This window comes from Eretmochelys imbricata, chromosome 1 (genome assembly GCF_965152235.1).
Source record: "Eretmochelys imbricata isolate rEreImb1 chromosome 1, rEreImb1.hap1, whole genome shotgun sequence".
Lineage (NCBI taxonomy): Eukaryota > Metazoa > Chordata > Testudines > Cheloniidae > Eretmochelys > Eretmochelys imbricata.
In genome coordinates, this window is record NC_135572.1 from 17,789,029 (window position 1) to 17,815,004 (window position 25,976).

The following is a 25,976-nucleotide window of genomic DNA, read 5'->3' on the forward strand; positions in this document are numbered from 1 at the left end:
AAATTAGCTGAGTGAACGGCAGGTCTGAGCCACTAGCAAAAGTGGCCAAACTGAGGTCTGCCGTGAATCTCTGAGGCAAGCAAATCCGCCAATAAGCACAGGACCCACCAAGGCAGAGGAGGAACTTTGTCACCCCAGGAAAACCTTCTCCTGCTTGTCTAGCTCAGTGTTACTGTGATCTGAAACAAGTGCCCCTTCTTCCAGGAAGGAGCTAGAGCTCACTGAAAAGAAGGATCAGAGCTGCACACACGTGTGCATGCATGGCCTTTTTGGTTCTCTTTTCCCTCTTATGGGAAGGCTGCTCATCCCCAGAAGAGATCCATCTCTTTTCTTAGCCTGCACCAGGGTAGGGGTCCCTAAACTGAAAGGTCCACAAATAAGGTCGGAGAGCTGACATGACTCCAGAAGTGGTATGGCCAAGTCCCAATGCTTCATGGAAAAGTCTGAATTGTCTCCAGCATATCCCAGGATGAGAGCCTAAATGTCTCAGAGCTGAGGAGAAAAAGGATCCAGAAAAAATTTACCCTGAATAGTATCAAATACAAAAAAAGACATAGAGCCAATATCCTAAAAGAAAGAGTTTGATATGTTAAGTAAGTTAGCAGGAGTTAACCCATAAAATGAACACCCATAAAATGAAAGACATAGTAGGAGGACCTGGACAGCTCAGAAATCTGTGCAGAAAAGTGTAAGATAACATCTGGGTGAAAATAATCCTCAGAACAGGTTAACTAAGAGGGAAAAGCCTAGAAAAGCAACAGCACCAAAAGAAAACGAGGTCTGATAGCAAACTATAAAATAAGTGAGTGTGCAGTGCAAACAAGGCAGTAGGAGAGTCAAAAGTAAAATCACAGGCATGCTACAGTCCCTCCCGCTCTATGATAGGCGATACTCAGTTCTGTCAGCCTGATGCTAGGAAAGACATAGATGCTCTTTTCTAAATTCCAATGTAACAAAAAAGTGTTTGGAGCCACAGCAATTGAGTTGGGTTTTTAAAGGGTGATCTGTGTATAACCAGCCCTAGCTGAGCCAAACAATGACAGAAGGAGATTAGTTGCCATCTGTTTGAATGGCAGAAGACACCCAAGAGAGAGAATTCCTTAGGATTTTGCAATGAGGTGGAACTAGGAGTAATGAAATGAAAGAAAAATAGAAGATGAGCACCAGGAAGACTTTAAGGACTAATAAAGGAATAATCTCACAAGGACAGGGGAAGCCCCATTGGTCAAATCATTCAGAACTGGAGAACATACAGTGGGAAGCAAGGAAACAAACTATTGGATCTTAATTCTCCTTCTGAAGTTTTATGATTTTACAAATCTGTAGTTTTGCCAATGTCTTTCAGGGCCAGATTTTCAAAGATATTTAGGTGCTTAAAGAGACATATTCGGTGCGTTTTGTATATCCCACTAGGCACCTATCTGCATTCCTAGGTGCTTAAATACCTTTGAAAATCTGACCCTTGTTCCTTACCAAGATGGGCAAGGGAGGGAAGGAAAGGACACTTTGGTCTCATATTTTACATACCATGTAGCAGACTGTTAACATTAGCCCAACGTAAGAATAAGGGATTCTCCATCATGTCATTACCTTCCTTGAGTTAATCAGAACATTTTCATTACAATGCTTAGCGATAAGAAAAGGATGCCCAGCTCTCCATTTACAATATGACATTTCCAGAAGAGAGAACCTGATTAATCAATGGTCCTAAACCAGTTGGCTATCCATAGCTCAGAACAACAAAAGTAACGTTTTTTTTCCCCCTTTCTAAATACAGTACTCCTGCAAGGCATCTCACTAACAATGGAACACGATGGTTTATATGAAAGAGGCAGTAGCTGTCAAAAGCTTCCTTCTATTGCCCAACAACAGGCTTCACCCTTACATGGCAGGACAGCTTTTAAGGTTGATTGGGTAGTTCACTCTCCATGGCTCATTCAGTCCTTGGATTCTCAGCTCTGACTGCCAGAGAGGGTATCAATTGTGGTGGCTTTTATAATATGGACATAAATTGAATCCAATTTTTTTATTGGGATGACAAACTATACAAATATTGCCGAAGTGTAAAACAAGTGTAAGAACATCCGTAAGGAGGTAGCTCAATACATCAAGAATTTGCCCAGGATACAGCTTCATAATAAGAGATGTACATCAAACCCTGTCCGCTGGGAACTGAACTTAGGCCGCCATACAGCAGTTAGCTGGTAACTCTGTTGCTACAGACGCAGGCTGTTTTCAAACCAGGGCCCTAAAGGTGAAATATAAAAACAATTTGTAAGAGCAATAATGTTATGAAGTGAGGTTTAATTCAGGAATACCTAATACAGCTAAGTGGTTACAGGCATTTGGCTTTGTGCCTCAACTCCTGAAGCATGCCAATATCTTAGTCTAAACAAGTAGTGACCTCTCATCATTAGCACAAACCCCTACAACAATACATGTTAACTATTATAATAAATAGAAACTGGCTAGGTTGGGGTTTTCAGTTTTATTGTAGAAAAGCACGCTTAAAGGGTATTTTATGCAAAATTATTTATGTTAATTTGTATGCAAGTGAAAAAGCATCTCTTAACAATTCAGTTTACTTGCTACAAATGCACATTTTTACAAATAATTGATGAACACAGGCAACATTTGGCTATTGGGCTAAGTGCTTCCAGTAACTCCTATCCGACACAGCTGGAAATCACAGGAGGCACAGCCCTGTGTTACAGAGCAGTGCAGAGACACCTTCCCAACAGAAGCATCTCTCAGGCAGGTATAGCACCTCCCAGAGCATTGGGCAGTGGACACGAGCCAAGAACAATCCTCCTGCTCCTTGACTGAAGGGTTGCAAACTGTGCCTGTCCCTTAGGTAAATCTCCTTATGCCTTTGATTCCACCACTTGCGTACCTGCTCAAAGGATAGGCACAACGTAGCTCAATAGCACTTAACTGACTATGACCAGCTACTAAAGCAGATCTTAGAGTTCCTTTGTTGGATCATATTAAAAAAGTTCTGTATTAAAATCACAAATTAGTTTGATTCCCCATAGTTTAAATTCCAGGGTATTACTAATCAAGAGGTCTCTTGGTTTTTGGTACTGTTTCTCTGCCTCTATGTGTGAAACTTGCAAGCTACTAATTGTGTTAGTACATTCTAAGACAAAATCTGTTCTCAAAGCAATTCTTTGAAACAACAACTACTCACACAGAGAGAGACTCAAAGCAATACTCTGTAACAACAGAAACAGCACCCAGAGACTCCCCGTCCTTTTGTTGTATTCATCTTGCTTTGTTAACAATTGTGATTAAAATAGAGATAGAGGATGTATGTGGATGGATGCTTGGTGTGGATAATAACTGAATGATCAGGGAGGCACCAGCCTAAGAATCCAGTGTCCATCGGCTAAAGAAGGCGTCAAGTGGAAATAACCAGAGGACCCCCGGAGGGCAGACTGGAATCCACCCAGCAGCCTCAAGAATGGGAGAACCAAAGAACAAGATAACATCTGGCAGCACGGCACCATCAGGAATGTGCAATCTGCTGATTGATTCAGCAACAGCATGATGAAGCAATGCCCATAGACTGGCATAGGAAGAAATTCTTATAAAAATGGACTCTAGAAAGTGAGAACTTTGGGGTCTGATTCTGCAAACCAACTTCCAGGAGCATCAGACAAGGCCCTGCTCCCTCCTCATGTCCAGGCCCCCTGGCCAGTGGCTTGGCATGAGCAACTCTAAGGCTGGTAACTATGATAACAACCTTGCAGAGTGTGTATGTGTGTGTGAGAATAATTATGAAATTGAATGGAATGTTATAGCTATAACTAACTGCTTACTATGATTCTTTCTGTACTTACAATAAATGTGGCATTTTGCCTTTTCCCCTTTAATAAGATCCTGCTGGTTATTATTTTATTCGTATAACACCTTTGACTATCAACACTGATGCAGAGTTGCACAAACTAAAAGGCTAGTTATCTAACCATAGCAAGATAAGCTCAGCACAAGATTCCAGCAACAGTCTGCATTATACTGGAACAAAACAGCTATTAACTCTGAAGCCTGGGCCACTGGCACACATTCTTCATACGGAGAGACACAAAACAAAGTTGAGAAGAAGAGTTTAAGTTCACTGGGTAAATATATATTGCCTCCCTGTCATGTTAGGGAAAGGAAAGTAAGTCACTGATTTTACACGGCTGTTGCATTGCTAAGTTAGGTAACGAACCTAAGTATGCAAAATAAAGTCTCATTGTTGGTGACAGATTTTTTGTTTTAAAAACAGACAACACCCCAAACGTGGCATGGATTAATATTCCATGCAATGCCACTAACTTCAATACGGTGCACAATGTTTAAGCCAGCCCAAGTTATATAACTAAGTACCTCCTGCGCCAGGATGACAGCTCTTTAGAGAAGGATTTTTACTGGACATACAAGGACCAATGCACAAATACACATTCTAGACATTCCTAAAACTCTGCCTGATTTATCGTCATAAGACTGTAATACGCATCTACATCTTTACTATAGATTTGCATAATAAATATTGCCAGCTGTATCTACCACTCACTCAGGAAAAATCTCCCATGGAAGCCACTGGGTGTTTTGCCTAGGTAGGAACTAAGGACTGCAAAATTTGGCCCAGTGAGAATATTAATGGAGGGAATGCCAATCTTAATTAGGAATTGTCTTGTTTTTGTTGCTTTGATTTAGAAATGTCTGTGTATTGAATGTAACCATTTGTGTATTCAATGTAACCATTCACAACCATCTGCAAAATCTGGTACATTTTATAAAAATCAACCAGCTTTTTGATAGGGGATGCCATTCGTTATTTTGTCTTCTTCTGATATACCCTTTTTTTAAATTTATTTAAAAGGTAACACTGTTTTGGTCTGATTCACTATCTTGAACATAGCAATTTGTTTACATATAACCCAACAATCCCGCAAATAAAGTCTATTAGTGATTGACTTCACCGTCTGGCAGGTTTGGGCATTATATACACTTTGACAGGTTTGCTGAATGCTATGGTTCCCTCAATGCCACATTCAGACGGTGGAAGAGCCTCCATGCTGTCAATCCAGGTGGATTTTGAGAGTCTAGTGGACGCCTTGCTCCTACTGGAGTTGTATGCCAGTAGTAACCTCACTTCAATCTGACATGGCTCTGAAAAGAAAAAAACAAACTAACTCACTCATGCAATACACAGTCAGCAGATTACTGGACAACAAAATACCAAACAGAAAGTGAATTTTCATATGATTGATCTTGTATTGGTATCAGACATTGGACACATCCAACCTCTGTGCTGGTGGTCTAGACACTAGAGCCCCGTATTGCCAGTTGCTGAAGCACTTTGCAAATGAAAAGCCAAGTAATAGTGAACATTAATATCAAACTCGCAGATCTCATCAGGGATAAATGCCTTTTTATATGGCATAGAGTAGCAGTTCTCAACCAGGGTTCTGGGGGCCGCGAGCAGGTTTCAGGGGGTCCACCAAGCAGATCCAGTGTTAGACTCACTGGAGCCCAGGGCAGAAAGCCGAAGCCCCACTGTTCAGAGCTGAATCCCAGGGACCCGAGCCCTGCCACCTGGGGCTGATGTCAAAGTCCTAGCAACTTAGCTTTGTGGGGCCCGCTGTGGCATGGAGCCCCAAGCAATTGCCCTGCTTGTTACCCCCTTACGCCAGCCCTGGCTTTTATATGCAGAAAACCAGTTGTGGCGGCACTGGTGGGCCACGGAGTTTTTAATAGATGGGGGGGTGGGGGGGCTCAGAAAGAAAAAGGTTGAGAACCCCCGGGATAGAAAAGTGCAAACATAAATCAGCCGTACATTTACTACGTAGGGTACACACAGTTCCAGAAGTTGTCTGCCATGACCTCGACCAACGAATTACTAGGATCATTTTAACACAACTGCTTGCATTTAAATTAGAATAGGAGAATCCTAGAACCAAAGGGTGAAAAAGGACCACAAGGATCATCTAGTTTAATCCCCTGCCAAGATGCAGGATTTGTTGTGTCTAAACCATCCAAGACAGATGGCTCCAGCCTCCTTTTGAAAACCTCCAGTGAAGGAGCTTCCACAACTTCCCTAGGTGTCTGTCCTACTGTTCTTACAGTGAGGAGATTTTTCCTGAGATTTAATCTTCCCAGGTACTGAGGTCAGGCTGACTGTCTATAGTTCCCTGGCTCCTCCTTTTCCCCCTTTTACAGGCGCTACGTTAGCCCTTCTCCGGTCTTCCAGGATCTCAGTACATTCTGAGGTCTTGGGCCAATGCTCTGTGCTGAGAGGGGTGACCCCAGTTTAGCTTCTGGTGTCCCATTCTAAAGGCTACAAGGTCCGTGAAGGTGTTGTGTCAAACAGCAGCCCCTCTGGTTAATTAACAATAGTATCAGTCACCCAGAGGAGTGCAAGTACCTGCAGGGTCAAGCGGATACGAAGGAGATTCCTCTAGGATGTGGAAGCTCAGTGGGAGGAGGCAATGGCAATTGCAGAATCCACAGCAACCCCCCAGAAAGGTTCTCTCCTGTGTGTGAGCTACACTCTATGTACCAAACCACTGAGGCAGAACGAGATACATTCCTCTTTATAAAGATACAGCAACATTTAAGCATATGAACTCACACGGATTATTCCTTACCTGTCCAGGCAGTATGAGAAAGGTAAACCTGAGTTATCAATCTGTGCCTTCCAGGACCAGGATTTCGAAAGTCAGCTGGTTTAGGGTGGATTAACTGTGCCTGTCCATCTGGATATAATACCTATGGAAAAAGAGGCAAAACAATCCAACATTTACTGTACTTGGAATTTACACATTATGGGGGTACTTTTTGGCTACCACTAGGAAGGCAGGAATGCGTAGCATGCCTTGTTGATGAGATTCCATATCCTCTAGTTTAGCTGGCTGTACACCAGCCACTCAGGACCATGGTATACAAAAGATACAGTGAAGGTGGTACTCTCCCCTGCACCAAACACGGGGGTAACCGTCCAGTAGTGAACACTCTGTAGGGCTATATAATCTACTTAGTATCATTCCACACGCATCCTCTTGGTGACATTTAAAAAAATAAATTCCCTTCCTGCAGTTTAGTTACTTATCTCAAAGGAGAGCAATGGGCTTATATCTTTATATATACACACTTGAGAAGAGCATCTTCCGCTTCCATAATTTCATTCATCCCACTGGGATGTACAGATTTTTCTATTGGCGTTTATTAGTTGTTTCTGCTAATGTCCACAATGTGCTAGGTGCTTTTTGAATACAAAAGGTGGCACCATCTGAAGAGTCTGCAGTCTGAGAGTGGCATGACAGTGTTCCTGACAGACCCGTGTTGTGATCCAACATATCATACATATTTGTTATGTAAGAAGAGATGGGCTCAAACCAAACTCTTACCATCTCTGGGTAAGTGAAGATCTGGACTCTGTGGGTCAGGCCAGTCTCTAAATGTACTGTTGTGTTTAGCTACACAAAAAAATTCCTCACTGCTACTAAAGTACACAATTATTTATAATTTAGAAATACTAATATTGCTATGGTGCGCATCAGGGGAAAATGCAAACGTCTCTTCAAAGACTTTACTTTCTTGTTTCCCTTTAGGAAGGATCAGTCATTACCTGAACTTTAACTGTGCTCTGAGGGTCTTGCACGTGTTCCAGAGTTGCATCGACATCCAATGCCACCACTAGTCCTGACGTAAACCTCAAAGGGTTATCAGATTCACCAGCAGGTTCAATAATAGCTGCAGTAGCTCTGTGGATCTGGGAGGAAAAGGGAGGAGGGTGGAAAGGATAAGACAAACATCTAAGAAAACACGATGTAAACTTTTAAAAATTCCTGACACTATCTAAAAATTATTCAAGCTCCTTAACTTTTTGAGGACAGTCCTAGAAACACTGTGCAATATCTGAAGAAATATCCCTCATAACTAGCCAGCCGAATAGGCCATAAAAGCCTCCTGCTCCACCAGGACAGGGTTAACTCTAGAACCTGGGGCTGCTCTTCATTCCTCTATGGATTACTGACCTGCTCTGGGAGAGGAAGGTGAAGGAAGGTGCTCTGGCGTAGCGTTGTTTGCAGAATCTTCACCGCTTCTGAAGGCTTGGAGGTCACAAGTCTGGGCATTAAATCCAGCAGCTTATCCACAAAGCTGTCTTGCATATGGGGCAGTTCAGAAATAAAACATCTGTGCGTGTTAAAAATATATTGAACAAAAATCAAATGCTTATTACAGTCATTCAATGAGACTCTGCTGCTCAGTCAAACCACTTATTGCTTCAGCTTTATCTTATTACCTCTGTCGTGACAACAGAAACATTCTAAAAATATCAGAATAAATGGACAAGTTTCAAGCTCGGTTTCAGCATTAGAAAAAATTGGTATGCTTCTCAGAGAAGCTGCCTGGGCCCAAGCCCGAGTGGGCTCTAACCTGTCTGTGTGGATCTAATCTAGCTAAGTCATCGCATGACCTAATGCAACTAGATAGTCATTTAAACCAGTCGCTGGGTAGATACTGCCTGACATTTCACCCTATCAGCAAATGCTACAAATCTCTTAGGGGAGCTTCTGTGAATGGTCTTTTCTGTCAAGGTAATAGGAAATAACCCTAACTACATCAAGGGTGAGCAGTTTGGCTTCCCCTTGGTTGGCATGGGGTGTAAGAAAGAACATCTGATTCAAATGAAAAATCAAAGACGATTTTAATAAAAAACCTAGGATGAGGCTTAAGGGTCACTTTGTCTTTTGGACTGGACCAGCCATGAGGGCCTGAATTTCCTCTAGCCTTCAATCTGCTATTACAGCTGCTAAAAAGGCAATTTTCATAAATGGATATTAAACAGAACACATTTCTAGGGGGCTCAAAAGCAGGCTCCATTAACCAAACTAAGACTATATTAAGATTCCACGAAAGGAATGGGGGAGGGCAGGAAGAGACACATGAATATGGTCCTTAAAGAATCTAGTTATTGCAGGGTGGTGGGAAAAAATGGTGTGACTCTGAATAGGAGGATGTGCTGATACTGCTCTAAACGTATCCTTATAGAGTTAATGGATAGCTCTGAATGCTTTCGGGATAGCAAATAAATAGGAATTAGGATTTCTAAAGGAAACAGTGTTGTGCTGCCCAAATAGAGAACCTCTTCTGTTTTCCTGTGCAGGTCAGTTTAGTAGAGTCCTTTCTGCTACGCGCCAATATGTTCCAGACCTCAGCTGAGCAGCTTCTTTTAATAGTAGTTAACCACGCTATCAGATGCAACAATGCTAGGCCTGGATGTAAGAGCTGACCTCTGTTCTGAGAGATCACTATGTGGCAAGACAGGTAATGTTGTCGGGGGCTGAGTTAACAGGTTCATTCAGTCTGAATACTGAAACTGCCAGGGTCAAGTTAGTGGTAGCATGATTATTACTGTTGAATTGTTTGAGTTTCCTTAATCCTCTTGATAGTAACAGGATCTTGGAAGCCACAAGTTATCCCTGGAGTCCAGGAGATGAGTAAAGCATCTGACAGGGAGCCTGGCACAGACCGCACCATGAGCAGAATGTTTGGCATTTCTTGTTCCAGTCTGAAGCAAATGGGTCTACTGTTGGGTATCCCCACCTATGGAAGATGCTCTGCAGGATCAATTATATGATGATCCATTAGCAAGGAAGTTCTGCAAGCCTGGTAGATGCATACCTACTGGCATGATTTGGTGATGAATACACCAGTTCAAGAGATTAACCAGCTTCTTGGCAAAGCAGAGATGACCATGCTCCTCCTTGGCTGTTCACATAAAGCATTGCTATGTGTTATCTATCATCTGTACTGATCGTCCTTGTAGCATGGGTAGGAATGCCATGCACACTAGACAAATAGCTCTACATTCTGGAACACTTTTGTGCAGATGAGATTCTTTGGCAATCCAGAAGCCCTACCTCTGAAGGTGGTTTAAGGTGAGCTCCCAAAGACAGCACTGAGGCATCTGTAACCAGCATCCTGGTTGGCAGAGTTGGAGAAAATAGTACTCTTTTGCACAGCAGCAGAGAGTGTTTCCATCAACTGAATGAGAGGACTCCTTGGGGGAGTGATCTCTGCTGCGTAAATATAAAGATTTCAACTACCCTTTCATGAGAGGCATCTAGTATGCTATGTGATGTAAGTGCAGGAAGCCATGTGATGCAGGAGTCCGAGGCAAATTCTTACTGACATTTGGGGGTGAGCCTACAGCTGGTTGATGAGATCTTCCTTGGTCCTGAATCTCCCCTGTGACACAGAGAAGCCTTTGCCAACATGGAATCTAGCACTGCCCCCACAAACGCCATTCTCTTGGTCAGCAACAGTGACAACGTTTCTTTGTTGATCCTGAAATTCAGTGTGGTGAAAAGATGTAGGATCAGGTGAAAGGAATCAACCACCTGCTGTGGTGACCTTCCTTGAATGAGACAATTGTCAACGTGCGGATATATTGGGATCCCTTGTCTCCTGAGGTAAGCTGCCATGACTGCCAAGTGCTTGATGAATACCCCGGGTGTTGTTGAAAGACCAAAGGGCAGAACACTGTACTGGTAGTGGAAAGTGTCCACTTGGAATCTCAGGTATTTTCTGTGTGCTGGATGCACTGATATATGAAAGTATGTGTCTTGTAAATAGAGAGCAACGAACCAGTCTTGGGGATCCAAGGATGGGATTATGGAAACGACAGTTACTATCCTCAATTTGAAATGATGGACGAACTTGCTGAGACATCTTCAGTGTGGCATGGGATGACAGCCCACCTTCTTTGGGACTAGAAAATAATGTGCATAAAACCCATCTCCCCTCTGAATTCCAGAAGCAACTCTTTCCAGTGCTCTCAGATTTAGAAGGGGTGGCAGGTGGGAAAGGGTACAGATCCTCCAAAGCTCTGTAAAGCTCTTGACAGCAGCATCAATCTTGTTGCTGTAAGGGGGACATGCTGTGTGCAATAGCAGAGGAAGAGGCAGTAGGCCTTCTGCTTCTTCCTCAGTGGTTCTGATGATCTTTGTCAATTATACAGGAGAACCTCAGAATTACGAACACCTCGGGAATGGAAATTGTTCAGAACTCTGAAATGTTCGTAACGCTGAACAAAATATCTTGGCTGTTCTTTCAAAAGTTTACAACTGAACATTGACTTAATACAGCTTTGAACCTTTACTATGCAGAAGAAAAAGGCTGCCTTCCTTTTTTTTTTTTTTAAAGTAGTTTCCATTTAACACAGTACTGTACTTGCTTTTTTTGTTTTTGTTTTGGTCTCTTCTGCAGCTTGACTCTGTACTTCCGGTTCCAAATGAGGGGTGCAGTTGATTGGTCAGTTCGTAACTCTGTGGTTCGTAACTCTGAGGTTCTACTGTAACATGCGGAGGGCCTTTATCTAGAGAAGTTTTGTTACCCAATATGCTTAGGGGCAGCATGCAGACTCAAGGAATGGCTCTCAAATCTTTGAGACTCAGTGGCTCTCAAATCTTTCAGAGACCGCAGGACTTCATCAGTTCTAGCACTGAGCAGGTCACAGCCTTCAAATAAGAGGTCCTCAGCTGTTGTCTGGACCTCCCTCAGTATTCTAGAAGACTGTAACCATGAACTCTTGTGCATGGCAATGAAGGCGGCGATTGAGCATGCTGCAGTATCCGAAGTATCTAATGCTGCCTGCAGTGATACATGAGCCACCCGATGTCCCTCAACTACAAGAGATAACAGTTCCTCCCTATTTTCTTGAGGAAAGTGTTCAGTCAATTGTGATGCCTTGTCCCAATTAATGTAAATCTACTTTTGACAAGAACACCTGGTAATTTGCAGGCTCAATGGGGATTATTTTTTCTAACAGGTAAATCTGATTTTTTCAGATCCTTCTCTTTGAGTCACTTTTGGGGGTCCCTGCTATCTGGATTTTTCACGCACAGCTGCTACTACCAAGTCCCACAAACTGGGTGCACATAAAAATATTCAAGCCCACCTGAAGATATTTTATAGTGCATATCTGCCTTTTTTGAGGAAGGTGCTATAGATGCCAGGATCTACCATAATTTTTTTTTGCTGGTTCCGACATTAATTGGCAAGGCCAGCCTTCTGGGCATGGAGGAGAGTAGAATGTCAAGAAGCTTATGCTATTTCTCCTGCAATACCTCCACAGGCATTCCTACTCTACCTACCACATGACACACAAGTTTCTGAACTGTTTTGAAACCATCAGGTTTAGTGGAAGTAGAGAGGACTGACTCCTTCATCTGGTGAAGGAAAGGAAACCACTCCTTGGGGCAAGTGCTCCTCCACTTGCCGGTGTTCCTCCTAGAGCACTCACAGAGGAAGCCTGTTCAGGCCCAGTAGGCCCTTCTTCTCCATATCTGCAGCGGCGCTTGCTGAGCATCCAGGAGAAAAAGTTAAGATGAGCCTCTCTGACTTTCTGTATCATCTTGAAGGAACAGCAACAGGAGCAAGTTTTGAACCCAAAAGGCTTGATTGCAGCCATACAGGGAAGTCCATAACACTAATAAGAGGGGTTTTATTCATACTAGTGTAACATAATGTAGTGTCTTCTCCCCCCCCCCACCCATTATATGTACTCAGTAAAGTTGCACAGTGTGCAGAGAAGTGGACATTGCAGGGGATCTGTCTTGCAGCCATGGATGGTAACAAGGAACTGAGGGACAGTTGGGCTCATTCTGTTTTTATGCCCATGGGTGTGTGGTGAGCAAGGGCATCCAGGCACAACCCCAAGCTCCAAAAAATCTCATCTGGCACATGCACACCAGAAGTGGAATGCATATGGACAATCACAGATACCACAGTGATAGCCACATTAAAAAGTGGAGAAATCAACTGTCAGCCTATTAGAAGCCAAAAACTGCAGAAGATTTTTAAATCCGTTAGCTAATAATCTGAGATGATTATGATCTTGGGGCATTTGCTACAAGCCATAAGAATCATAGAATATCAGGGTTGGAAGGGACCTCAGGAGGTCATCTAGTCCAACCCCCTGCTCAAAGCAGGACCAATCCCCAATTAAATCATCCCAGCCAGGGTTTTGTCAAGCCTGACCTTAAAAACTTCTAAGGAAGGAGATTCTACCACCTCCCTAGGTAACGCATTCCAGTGTTTCACCACCCTCCTAGTGAAAAAGTTTTTCCTAATATCCAACCTAAACCTCCCACACTGCAACTTGAGACCATTACTCCTTGTCCTGTCATCTTCTACCACTGAGAATAGTCTAGAACCATCCTCTTTGGAACCACCTCTCAGGTAGTTGAAAGCAGCTATCAAATCACGCCCCCCCCCCCATTCTTCTCTTCTGCAGACTAAACAATCCCAGTTCCCTCAGCCTCTCCTCATAACTCATGTGTTCCAGACCCCTAATCATTTTTGTTGCCCTTCGCTGGACTCTCTCCAATTTATCCACATCCTTCTTGTAGTGCGGAGCCCAAAACTGGACACAGTACTCCAGATGAGGCCTCACCAATGTCGAATAGAGGGGAACGATCACGTCCCTCGATCTGCCGGCTATGCCCCTACTTATACATCCCAAAATGCCATTGGCCTTCTTGGCAACAAGGGCACACTGTTGACTCATATCCAGCTTCTCGTCCACTGTCACCCCAGGTCCTTTTCCGCAGAACTGCTGCCTAGCCATTCGGTCCCTAGTCTGTAGCGGTGCATTGGGTTCTTCTGTCCTAAGTGCAGGACCCTGCACTTATCCTTGTTGAACCTCATCAGATTTCTTTTGGCCCAATCCTCCAATTTGTCTAGGTCCCTCTGTATCCTATCCCTACCTGCCACCGTATCTACCACTCCTCCTAGTTTAGTATCATCCGCAAATTTGCTGAGAGTGCAATCCACACCATCCTCCAGATCATTTATGAAGATATGAAGAAAAGAATGAAGAATGAAGAAAAGAAGCTTTTCAATAATCTACATGGTGCATTCATTAATGAAAACGGGGAGGAAGGAGAGATTCTGTTTTTGGAACTGCCCAGTGATTCTCTCCTTACATGGTTCTTTTCTGTTTTTGCTAAAACCCCAATTCTACACAACTGATCTAATTGAGTTCAATAAGTGCAGGATCAGGCCCTATATGCACAGATCTCATTGGTGGCAATAAGAACTGCAAAGAAAGCCAGATATCAAAGACGAAACCCATTGTGTAGATCGAGAGCAGAATATTTCTATACTAGGCAACTTTGGATTTTTTTATTTTTTTAGAATTACATATATCTTAAAAGTTTAAGATTAGTTTGACAGTCTATTTGAGATTATTAATTACATATAACATGTTTATTTTCAGCTTTCTTGAGAAAGGATTTTGTATCAATGTTCTTGATATTATATATTTTAATAGAAAGGGAAAGAGCAATGGGACACTCACCTCTGAAAAGAATCCACTTCCTGTAAAAAATTTTCACACATTCCAAAAAGGGGTTCCACTCTGAAATGAAGATAAAAGGTTCCTTTTATTTTTCTCCCCCAATTAAAAAACTGGCTATAATCCTACCAGCATGATAAAAGTATCTAGAGATTTTGGAACATCTTGTGCTTGTGGAAAGTGAAAGATCTTAAAGATGAGAGGCCAGCATGACAGTTTCATAAAATTAATCTTTGCGTTTAAACAGATTCTTTACCTCTGTGAAGAAAGTATTAACTTCCCACTGTAACATGGGAAACTGAGAAGCAAATAGGTTAAGTGACTTCCCAAGGCAACTCTGTGTTACAGCTGGAAATAAAAACTAAAAACCCAGCCTCCTAATATTGTGCCCTAACCATGACAAACTAAGGCTATGTCTACAGTGCACCTGGAAGGTGTATATGCCAGCTTGAGGAGGCATATCCGCACTAGCTTTGATTGAGTTAGCACACTAAAAATCCAAGTGTAACCATGTCAGCCTGAGCAGTGGGAGGGACTAGCTGCCCAAGTACATAGTTAGCATCTTGAACATGTATGTACTTGGGATGGCTAGTCCCTTCCACCACTCATGCCATGATAGTTACACTTCCATTTTTAGTGCACCAGCTTGATCAGAGCTACTGCAGGTATGCCTCATACACCTTCCAGCTCCAGTACAGACGTAACATAAAGCTCTGATTCTGCAAACACTCAAACTCGTGTGTAACTTTATTCACTTGAATAATCAAATTGAACTAAACAAGGCCACTCATCTGATAAAAGTTATGTACATGCTTAAGTATTTGCAATACTAGTGCCTAAAACATCCACTGCAAAAATAAATCAGTCAAAAGATTTTTTTTTCTTTTCTAACAGAAAAGACTCATTAACAAGCTTATAGGGTAAGCCATTAATATAAACATGTGGGTATTTTTTTTTTTTTTTAATATGCATCTGACATTTTCCTATTTAAATAAACTCCAAATTTTCAGATCTAAAATGAATGATGCCCCATCAAATTAGAAGCGATTAGATATGTATTTCATATCCTTGTGTCAGAGGAAAAAACCCAAATGATTTGTACACTCCTAGCAAGTTCATAACTTGACTTTATGCTGTGTAGCTCAGCAGGTGCTTTGAAGATAAATGAAGAAACCATCTCATTCTCAACACACCCGTTATTTGCATGTGATTATGTAAGTTATCTTTGTCATTTGCAACCAAGCTTGAGAGAACTGGATTTTTACAGTTAACCCAATTCAAGAAGCCTCCCCTGCAGGTAATTCTTACCCTCTAGTAGTACGTGCAGTCACTATAAGTTGTAATGCTTTGGCTTGCAGTCTCATGTGGTGAATAATGACCACTTGTCTATTTTCCACGCCACTGTACATAAACTCCATTTTGTAAGTTTCTTCCATAATCTACAATATAAAAAACATGCGATTAACGGGGTCAGATTTTGTTCAGCTGCTGTGCGGGTGTGGTCACCAGAGTCAGAGACCTTTACTCATGCATCTCAGTCTCATAATTTCACTTGAGCCATTCATGGAATAAGGTAGTACCAAACATGTGTAAGGGGGATTAGAATCTAGCCCTAAATAAATTAAAAGAAATACAATGCATGAAACCTTCCAAAAACAAGGATGTTCACAGAAGGGGTCTATGTGCTGTTTACCCATCCCTCTCTCTTTCTTGATGTCATCTCTCCCTGCATCCGATCTCAAACCACCCACAATGTAAGCTTTTTGTGTCCACTAACCCACTCCTGTAATAACTGTCCTGATACCTCTTGTGCTATCCTACTGTAAGCAGAAAACAGCACCCGCAAAGACCCTGTTCGAGTTTAAGATCTAAATGGGCAGTTTCAGGTTTGTCTGGATTTTGATTTTTAAAAAGTGTCCAATCCTCTTGCAATCAACTTTACAGTCAGGAATGCTCCACGTTCAATTTCAAGCTTCAGCTACAAAACCAAATATACATGTCGTTCTGGATTCTCTAAAATATATAGTTCAAAGTTTAGGCAATAAGTTATCCCATTTGCGATGTTCTACTATAATCAAATAATGTAACATATAAAACGTTCACAAATAAATTGGAGAAGTGCTTAGATTATTAAAGAACGTTGTTAACTTCTCTGCAAGTAGCACTTCATATTGAACTCAAGTACCACCAAGTTACATTATAAGAAAGGTTGCCCTCTCCTCTCATTTTCTGGGAGTGAGCTGCATGTGCAATCAGACCAAGTATCTTAGCCGAGGGGTCTGTGTACTGCTGGGCAGAGCTGCCAGTAAAGTTATTGCCATTAGAAAAGGAGTACTTGTGGCACCTTAGAGACTAACCAATTTGTTTGAGCATAAGCTTTCGTAAGCTACAGCTCACTTCATCGGATGCAACGGATGCTGTAACTCACGAAAGCTTATTGTCAAATAAATTGGTTAGTCTCTAAGGTGCCACAAGTACTCCTTTTCTTTTTGCGAATACAGACTAACACGGCTGCTACTCTGAAAATTGCAATTAGAGAAAGCTATACAAGCCTAATAGACTTTTGTTTCCACCAGTCTCTGGAGACAGCTGTTTATAGCATAGTGGGCTCTGACAGACAGCGATAGCTGTCTCTTTACTACATTTTAATTAACTGGAGACTCAAATAATCAATATCTTCTCTCAACAGGACTAGACACTTGTTTCCGGCTTACGTTTGTTTCCAGGTTGCTGAATAGCTCTCTCTCTCCTCTATTTCTATTTGGAGTCTCCGGTTCTGGCTTTTCTGTGCATGCTCTCTGTCATTTTCAGGGTAGCAGCATCATGGGTCTTATCAAAATTAAACATGGGTAAAGCTTAGATTTGTATTTAGATTTTCAGAAAGCCTTTGACAAGCTCCCTCACCAAAGGCTCTTAAGCAAAGTAAGCTGTCATGGGATAAGAGGGAAGGCTCTCTCATAGATTGGTAACTGGTTAAAAGATAGGGAAAAAAGGGTAAGAATAAATGGTCAGTTTCAGAATGGAGAGAGGTAAATAGTGGTGTCTCCCAGAGGTCTATACTAGGCCCAGTCCTATTCAACAAATATTGAGATCATGATCTCAATAAAGGGGTACACAGTGAGGCGGCAAAATTTGCAGATGATACAGAACTACACAAGATACTGAAGTCCCAGGCAGACTGCAAAGAGCTACAAAGGATCTCTCAAAACTGGGTGACTGGGCAACAAGATGGCAGATGAAATTCAATGTTGAGAAATGCAAAGTAATGCACATTGGAAAACATAATCCCAACTATACATATAAAATGATGCGATCTGGATCAGCCGTTACCATCGAAGAAAGATCTTGGAGTCATTATGGTTAGTTCTCTGAAAACATTCACTCAATGTGCAGCGGCAGTCAAAAAAGTGAACAAAATGTTGGGAATCATTAAGAAAGGGATAGATAATAAGACAGAAAATATCATCTTGCCTCTATATAAATCCATGGTATGTCCACATCTTGAATACGGAGTGCAGAGGTGGTCACCCCATCTTAAAAAAATATATTGGACTTGGAAAAGGTTCAGAAAAGGGCAACAAAAATTATTGGGGTATGCAATGACTGCCGTATGAGGAGAGATTAGTAAAACTGGGACTTTTCAGCTTGGAAAATAGACGACTAAGGGGGGATATGATAGAGGACTATAAAATCATGACTGGTGTGGAGAAAGTAAATAAGGAAGTGTTATTTACTCCTTCTCATAACAGAAGAACTAGGGGCCACCAAATGAAATTAATAGGCAGCGGGTTTAAAACAGTGATACATATGGCCTATACATATTCAAGGCTATTTGAGCTCGACTTTGCTGACAACATCGCTCTTATCAGTGAAGATGCCAACGGACTACAAAAATGCACAAACCAAGTAAAAGAAGTAATGGAGAAGATAGGTTTGAGATAGACTGCAAAGAAATGTTAAGTCATGTTCATGGGGACTAAAGGGAGAGAAATCAAAATTGAAGCAGAGAAACTGGAGAAGGTGGGCAATTTTACGTATCTTGGAAGTACCGTCAGCCAAGATGGCACTAGATCTGAGGAAATAAGAAGACAGCAGGTAATTGCGTTGCTCTATTTGGCACTGGTGAGACCTCAGCTGGAGTGCTGTGTCCAGTTCTGGGCGCCATGCTTCAGGAAAGATGTGGACAAACTGGAGAAAGTCCAGAGGAGAGCAACAAAAATGATAAAAGGTTTAGAAAAACCTGACCAAAGAGGAATAGTTAAAAAAACTGGTCATGTTTAGTCTTGTAAAAAGACTGAGGGAGGACCTGATAACGGTCTTCAAATATGTTAAGGGCTGTGACAAAAAGGACAGCGATCAATTGTTCTCCATGTCCACGGAAGCTAGGAAAAGCAGTAATCGGCCTAATCTGCAGCAAGGGAAATTTAAGCTAAGTATTAGGAAAATCTTTCTAACTGTAAGGAAAGTAAGCACTGGAATAGGCTTCCAAGAGAGGTTGTGGAATCCCTGTCCTTGGAGCTTTTTAAGAACAGGTTAGACAAAACACCTGTCAGGGATGGTCTAGGTTTATCTGGTCATGCCTAAGGCAAGGGGGGGCAGGCTCTGAGGACCTCTCAAGGTCCCTTCCAGCCCTACATTTCTATGATTCTATGGTGACTTCAGCACAGCTGATCTTGTAAGCGACTGTCAGACCAGTTAGACTCAGTTGCAACAAAATCAGCCTACGTAGATCTTCATTTGAAGACGACATGCAGAGAGCTTTTAGTTTCCCACAGGCATTTAAATATGTTGAATGTGGAGTGCTACATAATCATAATATCTTCAATCAGATGGTTGACTCATAATTTAGATATCACCCAATTATCTGCTGTGTGTGTAGTTTTCTCTTTTAAAACAAACAAACAAACAGCATCCAAGCAATCCTGAGTATCTTCGGTACATGTGGAGTTACATACAAGTCAGCCTAGCATTCATCCCACACCTCACACACAATTCACATTGCTTTTGGAATCCAAGATTACTAAAATAGTCTATTTTACTTAAATAGTCGGAGACATATGGCACATCTAAACACATGAGGGAAGGTCCTTGCCCAGAGGACTTGCCCTCATGAAGACATGGATCCTACAATCTCACCTGTTTTGCAGCAGCTGATGCCAAAGCATTCTGTTTCAGGTAGAGAGGAGCTGCCACATTCCAGAGTTTTTCCTGAAGGGCCTACAAAAGAAACCCATGGAATACTGCTAAATGTCCAACCACGATAATTTGAGAGTGAAAATGAAGTTATATTCCTGTGCTAACAGGGCTTGGGAACAACACAGGAAGAGGGAGTGCTTTATGTCTCCCAGACAACCCCTCCTTGCTGCTCAAAAGACAGCATTCACAGTTTCTTCATTCCTGGTGAACGTGTCAGCCTGATGCAGGGGTGCTTTTAAAAATATGAGCAAAATAGAAAATGGAGGAATCTGAAAACTCCATAAAAATAAAATAAAGTAAACACATATGCCTTATCCCCACCATAGGTTTCACATGTAGAAAGCTATACTTCAAGTATGAATTTATTAACTATTTGCCGGAATATCTTTAGTATAAAGTATTCTTTAAAAGATACAGGATATGGATATTGAGAAAACTAGAAACACTCTCCTATCCTGGATGATTACCACTTTCTCAGACCGAGATCAGGAACCATCAGGTTTCAGGCAACCATAACAGCCTGTTCTCAGAAGGCCAGTAATATTCCAGGACACCTCTGTAGGCAGTTCCATCCCCACCAAAAAACAATGGAGAAGATTTGGTGAGTTACTAAGACTACTGGATAATCACAGCTACTGACACTGGAACCAAAGTATCTACTGTTTTCTGTTGATTTGTGACAGAATCAGCAAGGGAGATCCACTGCCATGCTCCACCCCCTACACTGTCCACCTCTCCCAACCCATCTTCCCTTCCATATGACTGCACAGCAACACTCCAGGAGCCAAAGTTCAGAACATGCAAGGTATCCACTATCTGGACCGGCTCTTAAAATCCTGGCCCACCAGCCCCATGCATGAGGGAACAGCTTTAGTTCTATGTCTGAGACCCCTTGATCCCAGAGAGGCTGAGAAGGGACAGGATTTGCTCCTAAGTGCTTCTATTCTGTCACAGGAAATACTTTAGTCGAGTGTTAATTTCCTAATGAAAGGAGCTGACGTGGCACTGGAAGGGTCACTTTCCAATCTGTTTAGGATTTTAAATTGTATGGTCTTTCCAGGTATTATGAAATCATGAGTAGTTTAGAAAGATCACTGCCTTTTCCACGTTGCTTTGCGATGGATCTTCTCACCTCGGCATGAGCATTTCCCTCACTTGAGACAACCTTCAAGTAGAGTCCATCCACCTCCTACAAAAAGGACTTATTTTTGCGAGGAGGACAAGGTAGCATATCCCCTTCTCCAATTTAAACAGGTTCACGCCAATCAACCCTCTGAAGGAGAGGAACTGTCAAGGTAACTCTCAAGCCCCGATACTCTGCATGGGCAGCACATACTGCTTCTGCAAAAAGCTGCTGTCCCAGCTACTGACTAGTGCATTGAGCTGTATCTGCTTATATGTAATACCGTCTTTGGGTTGCAAATTTACTTGAAGATTTGCCTGGCCTAACATTGAGAGAAGCCAAGTGGAAAATTCACACAGAGCAAAGAATGACATTTTTATAACCATCCTCTATTTTACTAGGCAATTTAGTTATTTTTCTGGAAGGGAATCACTCAAAAATCATTCATGCTTTGCACTTATACAGTAGATCTTCAAAGCCTGTACAAACACTAAATTAATCTTCACAACATCCCTGGAAGTTAGGTAAGTACAGTAGCTTAACATTGTAGTTATGTTCTTGAAAAATGCTACTTTAAGCAAAACAGTGTTAAGCAAATCCAATTTCCCCATAAGAATTAATGTAAATAGTGGGGGTTAGGTTCCAGGGAAAATTTTATCACCAGATAAAGACTATATATACACATATATACATATATGTATATATACACACACAGAGTATAAGTTTTAAACAAACAATTTAATACTGTACACAGCAATGATGGTTGTGAAGCTTGGTTGAAGTGGTGGAGTCAGAGGGTGGGATATTTCCCAGGGAACGCCTTGCTGCTGAATGATGCACTAGCACTCAGCTGAGCCCTCAAGGGTTAACACATTGTTGTTAATGTAGCCTCACACTCTACAAGGCAGCATGCATGGAGAGAGAGACACACGCACACTGTGCGAGAGAGAGTGAGAGAGAGAGAGAGAGAGACACACACACACAGCGACAGACACACACAATGTGTGACAGAGATGGATCCACATTGCCCCTTTAAGTACACTCACCCCATCTAAGTACACTGCCTTTTTAAGTAGATAAGCAAGTTCAGACAGCAGCTGCTGCCAGGAAGCTCCCTCCGTCTTGAGTCCTGTTGTATCCCCCCTCCTCTGTGGAGATGGGGGGCAGGTGTGGGAGGAGGGGGATACCCTGATATTAGCATCCCTCTTTCCCCACCCCTTTGCACAGCAAGCAGGAGGCTCCAGGGAGCAGTTCCAAGGCAGAGGGCAGGAGCAGCACACAGCAGTGGGGGGAGGGACACCGGAACTGCCCAGCAATGTATAGCCTGCTAGGTGGCTGCCGCACAGGAAACAGGGAGCTGATGCGGGGCTGCCAGTCCACCCTGGTTCCAAGCCCCCACCAGCTCGCTCCAACGGGATGCTCTTCCTGCAAGCAGTGGACAAAGCAGTCGACTGCAAAACATTATAAGGGAGCATTGCGCAACTTTAAAAGAGCATGTTCCCTAATTGATCAGCAACATAACAACGAAACAACATTAACCGAGACAACGTTAAGTGAGGAGTTATTGTATTATTTCTGTTTTATAGATGAAGAAATGAGGCAGAGAATTTAAGTTCCAGTCTATGCTAAGAAACTGACCTTCTGTTGACAACAGTTGTCCTAGTGGGTGAAAACAGTTTACTTGCTATTGTAAAATGTATGGAACTGTTTTCAATATGATAACAGAGAGCACATCTAAGAGTGCTCCAAGTCTTAGGAATCTTTTCTGTATAGTACTGAAAACAGCTTTGTTCCATCAGCAGGCAAACCACTTTCAGCACCAGTTTCGCTAGAACCATTACCAACGACCATCGTCAGCAAAGGGTCCATGATCTTGTCTCCACTGGGATTTCAAGCCAGTGTAGCTGCACTGTGCAAACCCCTTGTGTACACAAAGTTTCCCCTGGTGCATGGTTTATACCAGTGGAGCCACATTGGTGGCTAAAATCACAGTATAAACAAAGTCTAATTGATTTGCCCAAAGGCACAGAGGGGAAGTAGTGTCAGAGCTGGGCTAAAAACCTTAGCCCTTAGGGCCAGCTTAGCATTGATTTTATCTAGCAGTAACACAAGGAACCTACAGGCCTGCATCTTGTAAAACATTGGCTTAAGCAAATTAGCATAAATGAAGCATAGGCCTATGACCTTTTGCATAGATCAAGTGGCCCAACAGTCACCCTAGAGTTTGGGGAACTAGGAATAGCTTGCTTAAGAGAAAAGTTGGCATAAAATGAGACAAGGCAATCGCAGGAATACTGAACTGATACTAAGCTTGGATATTTTAGGATAGGATCGTTGATAGATGTTTAACCACAAACTTGCTTTAGCAATATAGTAATGAGCAAATAGGGATTAATATGCTAGCCTACCAGGTAAAGGAACCCCACTATTATGAGGGCGAGGAAGTTGGATATGGACAGAGGAGGCTAGGTACTTGTATGACGATTCATGGTGCTTCCCTGGCTCTATATAAGCAAGAACCCACATGAAGAGGAAGCTAGCCCTTCACCCTTCAATATTTTAGAGCTATTATCTATCACCTATCTTCAAGCATTAGGGATCAGGTCCATCAAACCCATTTGGCATGCCAGAAACAGGGCTGGTCCTTTGTCTTTTACCACTTTCTTGGAGATCTGGTGGTATGCGAATATAAGCCTGTGAATATATGCTATGCAAGAGATAACATTTAAGATCTCTTTAATACTCTATTAATGCTATTGGTTTGGGGCTTCCTTTTCTCTATTAACTGTATTAATAAAGATGGTTAAGGTTGCGTTTTGATTCTGTGTGTGAATGCCCTGGCCATACACCCCAGGGTTCCCTAAAAGATATTGACCTTGTCAATTTTGATTCTGTTGTGTCTGATTCTGGGGCAAGAACCATACTACACTCATCTCATTAAATGAGTCACACTGGCAACCATTATAGGATCAGGCTACAAAACTCAAGAGCCCTTTACTCCCCGTCTTATGCTCAGAGCACCATTGGATCCATGATTTCACCATAAATCACTTTTCCTAAAGCAGACTTTGTAAGTGGTTAGACTCACTAGCACACATGAAATATGGAAAGTGCAAGATCTGCCCAGCACTGTGCTGGCAAACCCACACAGCCAATTACAACATAATTCTAGGCCCTAGGAACACAGATGAAGCTTAACCTTGATGAGGAGCAGCTGACACCGAAGGTAAGTTGCGGAGAAGTCTGCCACCCCTGCCAGTTCTGACTGAAGTTCTCCAAGCCTCTGAAGATCACTGGAGCAAATAAGAGAAAATGCAAAATTCAGATACACTAAAACACCACCATAAAGCACTGTAAAAAAGAGACAGTTTGTCAATTGACATATGTCAATTTTAACACATTCCAAATCCTGCAGCAGTGGCAAGGCCAAAGATACCTATTTCTGTATTTTACCTCCGTCCACCCCTATAACCACCCCCATTAACAGCAGCAAAACATGCATGTCAGAGCAGCCTGCACCTGGGGACCTGTTAGCTTCTCTCCCCTTCTTGTAGGCTGACATGAGCAGCAGTTAGTCTGTCATCCTGCATTACTCTGCATCCCTATGGGAACCATACAGCATGGTGGCTCCAGATTTAATGCCAACACTCCAGATATTCGTAGAGCAGCAAACAACCAACTTGTATTAAACTGCTGGGAAATCTCTCTTTTGATGCTAGCTAGAAGAGATACCTTGGAACATATTGGATTCATGTAGCCAATTATATTTGGAACATAGCTGCATTTCTGAAATACAACTTATTTCGTAAGTCTGATGTATAGTTTACGAGAGCCGGTTACTTAATGCAACACACAACAGGTAATCGCTCAAACACCAATAGAACAATCAGCCACATCCACTGCCTAGATTATGCTGACAGGGCAAACTAAAGGCACATCTACAAACACATTTTGTTTAGATAAGCTGGGGTGTAAATTTACCCCATACAAGCCTGCCATGCATTAAATGTCAGTGTGGACACTGCTAATGTGCATAACAGTTCATTACTGCATGTTAATCTACTCCTGTTTCAAAGTGGGATAGATCAAAGCACATGAATGAACTTTCAGAGCGCGTCAGCAGGATCCTCAGGGACACTTAGTGTGTGGCGGATTCACACCCCAGCTTGCTGTGAATTAAATGTTTGTGTAAACAAACCCTAATTGAATATGCAGAGTTTTATTACTCCAGTTTGTGTGGAATTTTAAACAAAATCTGGGTTTCTACTAAAAAAGAAACCTTATCTTCAGCTCTGTAGAAATCAGAGATACAAAATGCAGAGTCCACCTTCTCATTTTTCACTCTGCATTTTGCTTTGTGATTTAGTCTTTCCAATTTTTTAAAAAATCATTGTGTTGTTTTCTTGCATCCCCCTGCTGTAGGTATGCTATAGAAATAAGAAATAACTTATTTGACTAAGAAAGCTTCATCTCTTGTATTTTAGCCAGGCTGCTCCTGTATTTCTGAAGTAGTTCCCAGATTAAAGCTCTACTGAACCTGAAATTTGCCTCAGCAGTCATCAGCCTACAAAGGGTCTGAGAGAATCCCAATCTCTGTACCCAGAGAAGCTACTTCCAAATCAGAGGGGCAGCTTCTTCCTTAGATGCAACTGCAATAAAGCCAGTCAAGTCCCCCCTTCTCCTTGGTAAGGGAGGGGTTAAAGGAGAAGAACTGCAGACTCCCTATTGTCCCGTCACCATGTCACACTCAATTTGTCCCCAACATCCTAATGGGAGGGAAGGGAGCTCTTCCCTGGCTAATAGTCAGCCAAATAACTAGAACACCATCTTCAAAGCTTCTGTGGTTGACAATTCTGTACTTATTTCTGTATAAACATTCTTAAGCCTCCACACCCTTGCAAGGTAAGCATGAGCCCCACTGTACACATAAGGAAACTGAGGAACATATCAGAGATGTTAAGTGACTGGCTAAAAAACCTGTGATACCTCCACTCTCAGTATTGTGCTCTAAGCATTAGGGAACACCACCTCACTGGCTTGAAAGGAAAATTACTTTCCCAGCTAAACGTAGTTACAAGAAAGGAGGAAGCCCACTGCCATGAACTCTTTCCACCCCCACCCCACCCAACAGTCAAGGTAGCAGCCTCTTGCCCACCCCAAAAAAACCCATGAACAGAACAAAGTCGTATCCATATATTTTAAAAAGCACAGAAGTCCCTCCCTCCCTCCCCCCGAAAAAAGCCAAAGGGCAAGGAGTTTAGTACAGTCCTAGGACTGCGGTACTGCCTGTAGTCGCATCAGAAA

The 25,976-nt window shown here is 42.3% G+C and overlaps 1 protein-coding gene across 4 annotated transcripts in view; it reads right to left on the reverse strand.

Annotated features, from left to right (window-relative positions):
• Positions 1-2,011: 2,011 nt before the first annotated feature.
• The window catches only part of INTS4 (integrator complex subunit 4), a 61,332-nt gene continuing 37,367 nt past the window's right edge, over positions 2,012-25,976 (reverse strand). For 3 of the 4 annotated variants that reach the window (XM_077807276.1, XM_077807271.1, XM_077807292.1), the window contains 9 exons: positions 23,872-23,965; positions 19,490-19,570; positions 15,662-15,792; positions 14,357-14,416; positions 8,025-8,184; positions 7,616-7,759; positions 6,636-6,756; positions 4,968-5,157; positions 2,012-2,248 (listed from right to left, as the gene is read on the reverse strand). In XM_077807276.1, the coding sequence (XP_077663402.1) occupies positions 2,236-2,248; positions 4,968-5,157; positions 6,636-6,756; positions 7,616-7,759; positions 8,025-8,184; positions 14,357-14,416; positions 15,662-15,792; positions 19,490-19,570; positions 23,872-23,965 (994 nt within the window). In that variant the 3' untranslated portion in view covers positions 2,012-2,235. Of the gene's footprint in view, positions 5,158-6,635; positions 6,757-7,615; positions 7,760-8,024; positions 8,185-14,356; positions 14,417-15,661; positions 15,793-19,489; positions 19,571-23,871; positions 23,966-25,976 lie in introns of all 4 variants that reach the window. The other variant, XM_077807284.1, reaches the window with a different exon arrangement.